At 46.8% G+C, this 13,784-nt stretch overlaps 1 protein-coding gene across 1 annotated transcript in view; it reads right to left on the bottom strand.

Moving 5' to 3' along the window:
- Positions 1–712: 712 nt before the first annotated feature.
- PPP2R1A (protein phosphatase 2 scaffold subunit Aalpha) overlaps positions 713–13,784 on the bottom strand; it is a 33,571-nt gene continuing 20,499 nt past the window's right edge. The window contains exons 12-15 of the mRNA XM_070764110.1: positions 8,928–9,082; positions 5,799–5,941; positions 5,295–5,386; positions 713–2,187 (exon numbers count right to left, since the gene is read on the bottom strand). Coding sequence (XP_070620211.1) covers positions 2,171–2,187; positions 5,295–5,386; positions 5,799–5,941; positions 8,928–9,082 — 407 coding nt within the window. The 3' untranslated portion in view covers positions 713–2,170. The remainder of the gene's footprint in view (positions 2,188–5,294; positions 5,387–5,798; positions 5,942–8,927; positions 9,083–13,784) is intronic.

The following is a 13,784-nucleotide window of genomic DNA, read 5'->3' on the forward strand; positions in this document are numbered from 1 at the left end:
TTCACTTTCCTATTAAAAACCTCCCCTGCTGAACCTTATTTAACCCTTTAATATATTTAAATGTTTTGATCATGTCCCCCCTTTTCCTTCTGTCCTCCAGACTATACAGATTGAGTTCATTAAGTCTTTCCTGATACGTTTTATGCTTAAGACCTTCCACCATTTTTGTAGCCCATCTTCGGACCCATTCAATTTTATCAATATCTTTTTTAAGTGAGGTCTCCAGAACGGGACACAGTATTCCAAATGGGGTCTCACCAGCGCTCTATACAGCGCGATCACAATCTCCCTCTTCCTGCTTTTTATACCTCTAGCTATGCAGCCAAGCATTCTACTCGCTTTTCCTACCGCCTGACTGCACCGTTCACCCATTTTGATACAGGAACGATCCTGAATCTCGTCCCTCGCCTTCCAGAAGGCCGGAAACCATCTGGCCAGTGCACACATGCATACTGGAACCGACATAGGGCAACACGTTGCGTGTCTTCAGACATGGCTCTGCGTGCCACCAGAAGCACGTGTGCCATAGGTTGGCCATCACAGCTCTAGAGCAATGGGTTCAATTAATGACCACCACATTGGAAGGCCCAATTACAGTATTAAGTCAATGACTCCTTTCCTCTTTTGAAGAAAGACTTGAGAGGCCAGGACGATCGGGAGGGCCGGTGGTTGTCCTCCGCACCCTCGTCCCAAAAAGACTCACTGACCCAGCTTCAGTCTTTACCAGCCTTGTTAAGTAACGATTGAGCATTTTATTAATTGGAGAAAAAAAAAAAACAAGTGTACATACACAAACACACACACACACAGAGAAAAAAACCCCAAATCTGACATTTTAAAAATGATGTTCCGCTAATAGAGCGAGCGAGCGAGCGTGTATGTCTTTGTATGTTAGGGGGGGATGAGTGGTTAGAATACACACTTCTTTCACATGTCCAGTGCCTGTGTTAGAGAGACAACCAGCAAGGAACTCAAAGGGGTCGAAGAAGGAAAGCTTGGGACATCACCAAGGCAAAGCTGGAAGGGAGGGAGGAAGGAAGTTTACAGTACAGAAATCAGCACTCCCATCAATCGAGAACCCATCCAAGCACTGCTGGAGAAAGCCACCCAATGTCCCCCTCTTCTCCTGGACTCTTTCATATTTTTTTCATTTTGCACCGCCAGAATTTGGGGATGGTTCCCATTTGGAAGTTCAGTGGGAAGATCGGACTAAATTTAGCCTGGAGGTAGCATCCCACTACGAGCCAAAACGACTTGGGTTTTCTATTCTTCAGCCTCTGTCAATTGCTCCACAACTTTCTTTTTCTTTATCTGTCTGTCTCTCACTCACTCTCACACACACACACACACAACCCCCCACATGCCAAATAGCTACCTCCTTCCAGCAAAGGCCAGGGGAAAGGAAACCTATCGTGAACAGAATGGGCACAGGGTAGAATCATGCAGAGGAAGTGGGAAAACACCGTATTACGAAGCCCGATGAACCGAGAGATTTTAAACCAAGAGATTTAACCACCCTTCCACCTTCTCTGGAACAAACACCGAGGGCAAAGGCGCTGCTGGGTTTTGAGTGAAGGAAAAAACGTTCCCATTGACTGATACTTCAACGCCAAGTAGGAAGGAAAAGGTGGCGGCTTTAATCATCGGGATGAAAAGGGGAAGGACCGACCAGGCCGAGCGTGGATCGGGAGAAAGCTCAACTGGGGGTGAGGGAGGAGGGGGCGTCATACACAGTTACACCCTGCATGGGTGGTGGCATTCCCATGCAAACTATGGCCAAGAAGTAAAGGGTAGCCTCAATGAATAGATTCTGCCTCCCTTCCCTACTCTGTCTCTCTTGTAAGTTTCACAGAACTGAGGGAGGGAGAGGGAAAGGACGTCGCCTGTGGCCTCGGGATGGTGGGAACAAAACCCGCAAGTTGAACCACGCTACAATGAGAAGGGGAGAAAATATCACAGCTGCCCAAGAAGGTTCTAAAAACACAGAGCTAAGAGGGAGGAGGAGGAGGAGGTGGGGCTCCCGAGAGGACAATAGCCATGGCCTAATTCCATCATGTACATCCAATAGGAGATGGGTGGGCTGGTCATACACATGCAGGGGAAAAGGGAGAAAAAATAGTTGGCCCAACAGCATCCAAGTTGGAGAGACAACACAGCCAGGTCCACGGATTCAAGCTAATGTCAACACTGTAGGGGAGAGAGAGAGAGAGAGGAAGAGAGTGTATTTAATATTCATAGTTTATGAAAGCTAATAAACAATTGCATTAATGGCTATAGAATGGTCTTACGAACTTAATTCGTTCCGTGACGAGGTTCGTAAGTAGAAAAGTTTGTAACATGAAGTAATGTTTCCCATAGGAATCAATGTAAAAGCGAATAATGCGTGCAAGCCCAAAACTTACACCTTTTGCCTTGCCCTGCTGGGAATCCCTGCCTCCGGACTTCCGTTGCCAGCCAAAGTGCCCGTTCGTGCGCTGCTGGGATTTCCCTGAGGCTCCCCTCGCTGGGAATCCCCCCCCTCCGGACTTCCGTTGCCAGCCAAAGTGCCCGTTCGTGCGCTGCTGGGATTTCCCTGAGGCTCCCCTCGCTGGGAATCCCCCCCCTCTGGACTTCCGTTGCCAGCCAAAGTGCCCGTTCGTGCGCTGCTGGGATTTCCCTGAGGTTCCCCTCGCTGGGAATCCCCCCCTCTGGACTTCCGTTGCCAGCCAAAGTGCCCGTTTGTGCGCTGCTGGGATTTCCCTGAGGCTCCCCTCGCTGGGAATCCCCCCCCTCTGGACTTCCGTTGCCATCCGAAGTGCCCGTTCTTGCGCTGCTGGGATTCCCCTGAGGCTCCCCTCGCTGGGATTCAAAGCAGTGCCGGCAAAAATGAAGGGAATCCCAGCAAGGGGAGCCTCAGGAAAATCCCAGCAGTGCAAGAACGGGCACTTCGGCTGGCAATGGAAGTCCGGAGGCAGGGATTCCCAGTGAAAGGAGTCTCAGGGGCATCCCAGCGCTTCGGCTGGCAACGGGAGTCTGGAGGCGGGGCATCCCAGTGGCGACGGCTTGGGTTCGTAAGATGAAAATAGTTTGGAAGAAGAGGCAAAAAAATCCTAAACACTGGGTTGGTATCTCGAAAGGTTTGTTAAAAGAGGGATTCATAAGACGAGGTACCACTGTACATTCAGTTGTGTGGTGCCCATTGTACACTGTTAGTCACATCATCATCATCATCATCTAACAACCCCATAATCCCTTGCGGGGTGGAATCTGGGCAACTGAATGGAGCTAGCACAGTATTTTAATGACCGGATGCCCTTCCTGTCGCCAATGAGGAGAGTTGTTCAGCAGATATATTCTCAATGTGGATCCAGAGAGAGAAATATATGCCTCTAATAATAATAATAATAATAATGACAGAGTTGGAAGGGACCTTGGAGGTGTTCTAGTCCAACCCCCTGCTTAGGTAGCAAACCCTACACTGCTTCACAGATGGTTATCCAACATCTTCGGAGAGGGGCGGCATACAAATCCAAATAATAAATAAATAAATAATAAAATAAATCTGCTTAAAAACCTCCAGTGTTGGGGCATTCACAACCTCTGGAGGCAAGCTGTTCCACTGATCAACCGTTCTGACTGTCAGGAAATTTCTCCTTAGTTCTAAGTTACTTCTCTCCTTGTTTAGTTTCCTACCTAGGATCGAACTCACAGCCTCCTGATTGTGAGGCGAGGGCTCCACCTCTAGGCCACTGCACCACTCTACTGTTACTCCCAAATGCTAGCATTAATTTGAAAAGGCCAGTTAATAATAATAATTAATAATAATTATTATTATTTATTGGATTTGTATGCCGCCCCTCTCCATAGACTCGGGGCGGCTAACAACAATAATAAACACAACATGTACAATCCAATAATAAAAAACAACAAAAACCCCTATTATAAAACCAAACATACACACAAACATACCATGCATAACTTGTAATGGCCTAGGGGAAAGGAATATCTTAACTCCCCCATGCCTGGCGGTATAAATGAGTCTTGAGTAGTTTACGAAAGACAGGGAGGGTGGGGGCAGTTCTAATCTCCGGGGGGAGTTGGTTCCAGAGGGCCGGGGCTGCCACAGAGAAGGCTCTTCCCCTGGGGCCCGCCAAACGACATTGTTTAGTCGACGGGACCCGGAGAAGGCCAGCTCTGTGGGACCTTATCGGCCGCTGGGATTCGTGCGGTAGCAGGCGGTTCCGGAGGTAATCTGGTCCAATGCCATGTAGTTCCAAGCCCAGAGTCTCCCACTGTACAGACTTCAGCTGTTTTAAGTGCTCACTGGCTGGTCCTCGCAGGGCGCAAGTGAGACCTTCTGCTACAACTACCACATCATCTCAAAACATGTTAACGTATCCTCAATCCCTGGATCCTGAGTAACTGTGTACACAGCACACACACACACACACACACACGTCCTGGGGAAGTATGCTGCTCCAAGCATCTGAGGAAACCAACCCTGAAATATCAAGGGATGGAGCTTTTGAGACAGTCCACATCTTCTATGAAACTCTTGCCCAGGCCTGAGCTTCTGCTTATGTGGTTATGTTTGGTTGGCTGCAAAGAGAAGCTAGATGTTGACTTTGAGGCAATTCTGGGAAGTAATCTTTACAGATAAAATTAGCATACTTAGGCCCAAGATCACAAGCGCCCCATAGTTTCCCCTCTCTAACATGGTTACAAACGATCTGATCAAGACGCTTTTCCTGGAAACCGTCCGCTGGAAACAGCTAACAGCAGGAAAAGCAAAGATCAAAGATCAGGCTAAATGCCAAGTGAGCTTTGAAGTCACCTTGGAAACAGAAATTCAAACAGAGGCAAAGAGGAGGTTTATGTTGGTGTCCATCTTCTACAGGGCCTTCCATGGTAAGGGTTGAGGTCCAGTGAGAGAAAGGGAAGGAAGAAGGGAGGGAGGAAAGGAAGGAAGGAAGGGAAAGGAAGGAAGGGAGAAAGGGCGGGAGAGAGGAAGGAAGGAAGGGAAGGGAAAGGAAGGGAAGGAAGGGAAAGGAAGGGAAGGAAGGAAAGAAGGGAGGGAAGGAAAGAAGGAAGGGAGGGAAGGAAGGGAGGGAGGAAGGGAAAGGGAGGAAAGAAGGAAGGAAGGAAAGGAAGGAAGGGAAGGAAAGAAGGGAAGGAAAGAAGGAGGGAAGGAAGGAAAGAAGGAAGGGAAGGAAAGAAGGAAGGAAGGGAAGGGAAAGGAAGGAAGGAAAGAAGGAAGGAAGGGAAGGAAGGGAGGAAATAAATAGGCTTGAGTCCACTAGGGACAGCACACTCACCAGTTAGCGCCTCCTGGGCGAAGTATTTGACATCCACATCAGGGTCCTGGGTGAGTTTCTCTAACACTGGCTTCACTTCGTTCTGAAGGGTGCTGGAGGGGAAAAAAAATATATAACCAAGGAATGAGGGGGAAGAAGTAGGCAGAAGACAAGGCCTGTATCTAAGGTTCCCCAAAGTCTCAGTATTTCCATTATAGCAACAGCACTTATATATCGCTTGACCGTGCTTTATAACCCTCTCTTAAACAGTTTACAGAATCAGCACGTGGCCCAAACAATCTGGGTCCTCATTTGATTTGACCTCGGAAGGATGGAAGGCTGAGTCAACCTTGAGCTGGTCAGGATCGAACTCCTGGCTGCGGGCAAGGTTTAGCCTGCCAGGCTGCCTTCTAACCACTGAGCCACCACGGCTTCCATCTCTTCTCTTCGTTTCCTCCCACCCCAACAATCAGGATAAGCCCCAAACCTGGACGGCATCCGACAACAGTTCACTATTCCCCATACCTGTTATCCAAGATTGGTCCAATTTTCTGTAGTGACTTGGCTACATTGAAGCGAACATTTGCTACGGCATCGCCGGCCATCCGCAACACTGTGGGAAGCATGTGCTTGGTGGTGATATCCTGCCCACAGACCTCTGACAGCACCTGGAAAAGGAAGAGACGGGGAAGTAGATCAAGGGCCCAGTGCAACGTGGATCTGACGTTTGGACCGGGAGTCACTGCTCACAGTCACTCATGCCCTCATCACCTCGAGGCTCGACTACTGTAACCCTCTCTACATGGAGCTACCTTTGAAGAGTGTTCGGAAACTTCAGATCCTGCAGAATGCAGCTGCGAGAGCAATCATGGGCTTTCCCAAATATGCCCATGTCACACCAACACTCCGCAGTCTGCATTGGTTGCCGATCAGTTTCCGGTCACAATTCAAAGTGTTGGTCATCACCTATAAAGCCCTTCATGGCACCAGACCAGAATACCTCTGGGACCGCCTTCTGCCACACGAATCCTAGCGACCGGTTAGGTCCCACAGAGTTGGCCTTCTCCGGGTCCCGTCGACTAAACAATGTCGTCTGGCGGGACCCAGGGGAAGAGCCTTCTCTGTGGTGGCTCTGACCCTCTGGAACCAGCTCCCCCCTGAGATTAGGATTGCCCCCACCCTCCTCGCCTTTCGTAAGCTCCTTAAAACTCACCTCTGCCGTCAGGCATGGGTGAATTGAAACATCTCCCCCTTGCCCATGTTGTTTTGGTGTTTGATGAATTGTGTGCTTGTTTTTTTATATATATTGGGGTTGCCTTTATGAATTTTTTAACCTAAAACTGTAATTAGATTGGTAAATATTAGATTTGTCACTATGTCCTGTTTTTGCCATTGTTGTGAGCCGCCCCGAGTCTGCAGAGAGGGGCGGCATATAAATCCAATAAATCTAATCTAATCTAATCTGAGGAGCTCTTATTATTTAAGTTATTATTGGCTGTTTTGGACCTACGCTGACGCCAATCTCATTCTGCAGCTCTTGTGACTCAGTTCCCTAACGGCCAATTCTTCTCTCCGATCATTAAAACCCCAAATCTCACCAGGCAGGGCAGGGACAATTTTTAACTTATCATAGTCAAAAGATTTAGAGCATGGCTACTTATGGGACTGTCTTCTGCGTCATGTATCACAGCGGCTGGTCAGGTCCCATCAGCCAGGCATTGCCGTCTGGCGGGACCTTCTCTGTGGTGGCCCCAGCCCTTTGGAATCAACTTCCTCCAGAGATTTGTACTGCCCCCACCTCTCTGCAAGGCCTTAAAAACCCATCTCTGCTGGCAGGCTTGGGGCCACGAAGTTTAATATCTAGTCCCGGCCGATGAAAGAATGTCTATGTATGATTGAATGAATGTGGATGACTGGTCTTAAGAAATTGGGGGTTTTAGAAATGTATTTTAACTTTTAGATTTCTTCATGTTTTTGTATTTCATTTTGTTTGCTGCTCTTGCTAAGAGCAGCTCAGAACAAAAATGAAATTCAAAAACATGTAGTAATCTAAAGTTAAAATACATTTCTAAAACCCCCAATGCACCCTTAAAAGGGCGGCAGAGAAATCTAAGAAATAAATAAATATAAATAAATGTATAGGGTGTACGTATTGCAACTTTTGATATTCATTGCTGCTGAGAGAATCTCCATTGTGACCTAATGCTCTATGTGTATAGATCAGTGATTTTCAACCTTTTTTGAGCCGCGGCACATTTTTTACATTTACGAAACCCTGGCGCACATTGAGCGGGGGCGGGGGGGGGGGGGGGCGGGAGGCGGCGGCTATAAAAAGTTTGGACAAAAAATTTTTCTCTCTTCCTCCCCTTCACTCTATTTTTTTTCTCCCTCCCTCTTTCTCTCCCTTCCTTTCTTTCTCCCTCCCTCCCTCTATGTCTCTCTCTCCTTCCCTCCCTCTTTCTCTCTCTTTCTTTCTCTCTTGTTCTCTCTCTCTTGCTTTCTTTCTCTCTCTCTCTTTCTTGCTTTCTTTCTTTCTCTCTCTCTTGCTTTCTTTCTCTCCCTTCCTCTCTTTCTCTCCCTCCCTCCCTCTATGTCTCTCTCTCCTTCCCTCCCCCTTTCTCTCTCTCTCTTTCTTTCTTTCTCTCTCTCTTGTTCTCTCTCTCTTGCTTTCTTTCTCTCTCTCTCTCTCTCTTTCTTGCTTTCTTTCTCTCTCTCTTGCTTTCTTTCTCTCTGAGCTTCGCGGCACACCTGACCATGTCTCGCGGCACACTGGTTGAAAAACACTGGTATAGATAAGAAAACCTCCAGGCTGCCAAGTATCCGAGCTAAGTAACTTGTGAAAATGCAAAATGTGTATTCTCAGCAACCTAATGTGAGACAGCACTCTCTAACAAAGCTCTGGGCTACCTGCCAGAAAATGTGTTTCTTTCCCTGCTTCTGAGATCCTTTGTTTTCAGAGTGCTGAGAAAATCAGTTTTTTGCATGAACTAATGGATAAGAAATTATGTTTCTAACACTATGGCAATCTGTAGACCAGTGTTTCCCAACCTTGGCCACTTGAAGATACCTGGACTTCAACTCCCAGAATTCCCCATAGATCCATCCTAAGATATAATACAGGAAATAGTACAAGGGCAGTCTAGATGGACCATGAGGTCTTTTTCTGCCCTCAATCTTCTAAATAAGGTCCAGGAGGGAAGTGTTTTTAATAGGAAAGTGAACACAAGAACAAGGGGACACAATCTGAAGTTAGTTGGGGGAAAGATCAAAAGCAACATGAGAAAATATTATTTTACTGAAAGAGTAGTAGATCCTTGGAACAAACTTCCAGCAGACGTGGTTGATAAATCCACAGTAACTGAATTTAAACATGCCTGGGATAAACATATATCCATTGTAAGATAAAAATACAGAAAATAGTATAAGGGCAGACTAGATGGACCATGAGGTCTTTTTCTGCCGCCAGACTTCTATGTTTCTATAAATAAGTAAAATAAAATCTCCATTCCCACCCCACTCTGGGTCCAGGCAGAGGTGAGGTATTGGCTGGTTCTCCACTCAAAATTTCTGCTATGGTTCTCCAGAACCTGTCAGATTTTCACCCCTGCCTCAATCGGTCCGTCCCACTTTTTTCTTCTCCCTCCCACAACTCACATTAATGCAGAAGAGCGTGGTCATGCGGTGCAGGTAGTTGGGGTCATTGGACATGGCCAGCACTTTAGGGATGATCGTGGCATGGGCCCAGTCCTTGCCAAACTTCTCCACGAGCTTCTTAAGGTTGCTGGTGGCTGCTTCCCGGATGGCATAAACTGCAGGCAGGAAATATGAAGACACAAGACAGATTGAGACATGCTTAGGATTGTATGACTTGTTGCTTGTATCCTTACGATTTATATTAATATTGTTTCTTCATTGCTTGTTTCAGTGATTTTCAACCTTTTTTGAGCTGCGGCACATTTTTTACATATACAAAATAATGGGGCACCTTGAGCCGGGGGGGAGTGGGGGGGGCTAAAAAAAGTTTGGACAAAAAAAAATCTATCTCTCTCTCTCTTCCTCCCTTTCGCTCTATTCCTCTCCCTCTTTCTCTCTCTTCCTTCCATCCTCTCTCTCCATCCCTCTTTCTCTCTTTTTTGCTCTCTTTCTATCTCTCCCTCCTTCCCTGCCTCTCTTTCTCTCTCTCTCTTGCTTTCTTTCTCTCTCTCGCTTGCTTGCTTTCTCTCTCTCTGCTTGCTTGCTTTCTCTTTCTTTCTCTCTCTCTTGCTTTCTTTCTCTCTCTCTCTTTCTCTCTCTTGCTGAGCTTCGCAGCACACCTGACCATGTCTCGCGGCACACTGGTTGAAAAACACTGGCTTATTTGACCCCTATGACAATCGTTAAGTGTTGTACCACATGATTCTTGACAAATGTATCTTTTTCTTTGATGTACACTAAGAGCATATGCACCAAAGACAAATTCCTTGTATGTCCAATCACACTTGGCCAATAAATAATTCTATTCTATTCTAAAGCTACAGCACAGATTCTAGAAGAGCAATAAACAGAAGGCTAAGGGGCCCATGTTCTGGTGTTTTTGCCCTAACACCTGATTTGAGATATACCTGCAGTAATCACATGATTTTCTGTTTCAATAGGTGAGCTCTGCAGCTCAAAGAGATATTCAGGGATGTTGGGGAGTGTCAAAGATTATGAAAAAAAAATAATATTGAAGAAGTAAGGGTGATAAACCAGTGGAACAATTTGCCACAGGAGGTGGTGGGCTGGCCTTCACTGGAGGTCTTCAAAGACTGGACAGTCATCGTTCTGGATGGTTTAATGAATCCTGCATTGAGCAGGGGGCTGGACCCCATTACCCTCGAGGTCCCTTCCAACTCTATGATTTCATATATTTTTTTAAAATCCTGTTTCTAAAATGCAGATACTCTTTGGGGCTGCAGAAATACACCCCCCACCCCCAGCAACTTGCATTTTTTTCTTGCAGATATTTCATTACCCTAAGTAGATAACATCATCAATGGTAGTCAGAGGGGGGGGGGGACACCTCTGGCATGCGTGCCATAGGTTTGCCATCACTTGGCTAGACCAGTGATGCTGAACCTATGGCACGGGTGCCACAGGTGGCATGCGGAGTCATATCTGCTGGCACGAGAGCTGTTGCCCTAACTCAGCTCCAACTTGCATGTGTGTGCTGGCAAGCTGATTTTTGGCTCGCACAGAAGCTCGGGGGGGGGGGGGCATTTTTGGCTTCCAGAGAGCCTCCAGGGGGATGGAGGAGGGCGTTTTTATCCTCCCCTGGCTCCAGGGAAATTTTGGAGCCCGGGGAGGGCGAAACACAAGCCTACTGGGCCCACAAGAAGTTGGGTAACAGGCTATTTCTAGTCTCCAAAGAGCATCCAGGGGGCCGAGGAAGCTGTTTTCGCCCTCCCCAGGCATTGAAATATGCTTGTGGGCACTCGTGCACACATAAGAACATAAGAAGAGCTATGCTGAATCAGGCCAAAGACCATCGAGTCCAGCATTCTGTATCACACAGTGGCCCACCAATTGTCCTTGGGGATCTTGAGCAGGAGGAAAAGGCAAAACCCTCCCTTTCTAACAAATGGTACCCAAGAGAATCCTGCCTGTCTCAACCAACATAGAAATGCAGCTAAGAGAGAGATAACGGACCGATTGATGTCTGGAATGTGTCGAAGTACAGGAGAGCGGAGAAATAAACGGAGTTGCTTTATTCATGAAATGATGCATTTAATTAGAGTTATTTGTAATTACTAAACTTCTACCAGGATCCAGAACAATAACCAACACTTTGAATTGTCTCCAGAAACTAATCGGCAGCCAATGCAGTCCAGTTTGACTATTTCTTTCCAATCTTCAGTCCTCGCAGGAGAATAGGTGGCATGAAGTGATTTGGGAACTTCCCTGTGACAAGCCAAAGACCACAACAAGACCAGAGGGATACATAGATCAGTGATGGCGAACCTATGGCACGGGTGCCACAGGTGGCACGCGGAGCCATATCTGATGGCACGCGAGCTGTTGCCCCAGCTCAGCTCCAGTATGCCTGTGTGTGCTGGCCAGCTGATTTTTGGCTTGCACAGAGGCTCTGGGAGGGCATTTATCTGGCTTAGGTAATAGTAGTTCTATGGAAAATAAAAATTAAAAAAAGGCTGGTTTCCACAGGAAGTCAAAACTTCGGGTACTAATACTACTTTTATTGTAAAGTTCGTTGTAGAATCTCGCAGATCTAAAAACACTCTCCTTAACCTCTGTCATTACTTTCCACAGAATTAAACTCTTTTCTCTAACCCCATTTCTGCTTTGGACTCTCGTGTCCTTTATCAGAGTATTGTCTAGGCCAGGGGGGGTCTTCAGACATGGCAGCTTTAAAAAGACTAAGACCCTAAGAAGAGCCAGGCTGAATCAGGCCAAAGCCCATCGAGTCCAGCATTCGGTGTCACACAGTGGCCCACCAATTGTCCATGGGGATCTTGAGCAGAAAGAGAAGGCAAGACCCTCCTTTCCCTTGACCCCCAACAAATGGTACCCAAGGGAATCCTGCCTGCCTCAACCCACATAGAGGCGGCACATGAACATCCGTTTCAATAACCACCGATACACTTGGCATCCATGAATCTGTCTAATCCTGCCTTGAAGCTATCAAGGCTGACAGCTGTCACACTTTGATCAAGGCAAGGAGGGTGGGAGCAATCCTGATCTCTGGGGGGAGCTGGTTCCAGAGGGTCAGAGCCACCACAGAGAAGGCTCTTCCCCTGGGTCCCGCCAGACGACATTGTTTAGTCGACGGGACCCGGAGAATGCCAACTCTGTGGGACCTAACCGGTCGCTGGGATTCGTGCGGCAGAAGGCAAAACCCTCCCTTTCCCTTGACCCCCAACAAATGGGACCCAAGGGAATCCTGCCTGCCTCAACCAACATAGAGGCGGCACATGGACATCTGTTTCAATAAACACCGATACACTTGGCATCCATGAATCTGTCTAATCCTGCCTTGAAGCTATCCAGGCTGACAGCTGTCACAACCTCTTCTGGAAGGGAATTCCATCAACCAAGGACCCTCTGGGTGATGAAATATTTCCCTTGATTTGTCCTCACTTTCTTACCTATGAGCTTTAGGGAGGGCCCCCTCATCCTAGTATTATGTGATAGAGAAAAGATTTTTCTCTATCCACCTTTTCTATCCCATGCATGATTTTATACACTTCAATCAAGTCCACCCCTTAAACGCCGTCTTTCAAGGCTGGAGAGACGAAGCACACCCATGCTCTTTCCGCACCCTAGGAAAAAAAGATTCACCACCACTGATATAGATTCTCTTGTTTGAGCAAGGGGCTGGACTAGAACAGTGTTTTTCAACCAGTGTGCCGTGAGACATGGTCAGGTGTGCCGTGAAGAAGGAAGCTCAGGTTCCGGTCTCACAACTTTTTGCTGAGAGAGAGTGAGAGAGAGAGAGAAAGAAAGAAAGAGAGAGAAAGAAAGCAAGAGAGAGAGAAAGCGAGAGAAAGAAAGAAAGCAAGAGAGGGAGAGAGAAAAGGAGAGGAAGGGAGAGAGAGAGAGAGAGAGATAAATGAGCAAAAAGGGGAGGAAAAAAGAAATGAGAAAATGATTGAGACAGAGAATGAGAGGAAAGAGAGAGAAACAAAAGAGAGAGAGAAGTGACTCTTGATTTAAAGCATATGATAAAAAGCACCCAAAGAATAAGAGAAAAACCCCCCAGCCCTCACCTGTTTTTGGAAATCGTTCAAGAGTGTGTGTACACACATACTCACACACACAAGGGTGGGGGGGAGACAGGGATGGAAAAAGGGAGGAGAGTGTCTTAGGGTGTCATTTTGGTTGCTGGTGTGCCCCAGGATTTTGTAAATGTAAAAAATGTGCCGCGGCTCAAAAAAGGTTGAAAATCACTGGACTAGAAGACCGTTCTATTTTTCATTCCCAATTCTATTCTAATTCTATTCTCCGTCCCTATTATCCCTATTCCCTAATCAGGGCAATGAAACCTCTGCACGGAAACAAGCAAGCTCGGCGAGTACCAAGGACTCCATCATTTCAACCCTGAGCTATAAATATTCTCCTTTATTAGAGAGAGTGTGACTGACCGCCTTTCTATTGTGCATTTGACACTGGCCAAATTACTGTTCTTTGGTGGAGTCCTTTCTCTGCGTTTTCTCAGAACACAGCATGGAAAACCCGTTTTATTTTATGCCGCAGGCAGCATTTCTAATTGAGCTGACTGTATTCTTTTACCTCCCTTCCTACCCAACTGGAACTGATGGTAGATGAACCTGAAATACAATTGTGAGAGCTTTGCTACAGTTGGCTTCCGCCGGCAATTTATATCCTCATTTAATGCTGTAGCTGCTCTCTACCTATCCCAGAAATCACCTGAAACGGACAGTAAATTCCTAAGTTGGAAAATGGGCTTTTAACTATGTTATATAATTATTAGTCAAAGCTTGAACTCAATGCTGGTAGCATATTTTATTAGGTGAG

This window comes from Erythrolamprus reginae, chromosome 11, assembly GCF_031021105.1.
Source record: "Erythrolamprus reginae isolate rEryReg1 chromosome 11, rEryReg1.hap1, whole genome shotgun sequence".
NCBI classification, from domain to species: Eukaryota; Metazoa; Chordata; class Lepidosauria; order Squamata; family Dipsadidae; genus Erythrolamprus; species Erythrolamprus reginae.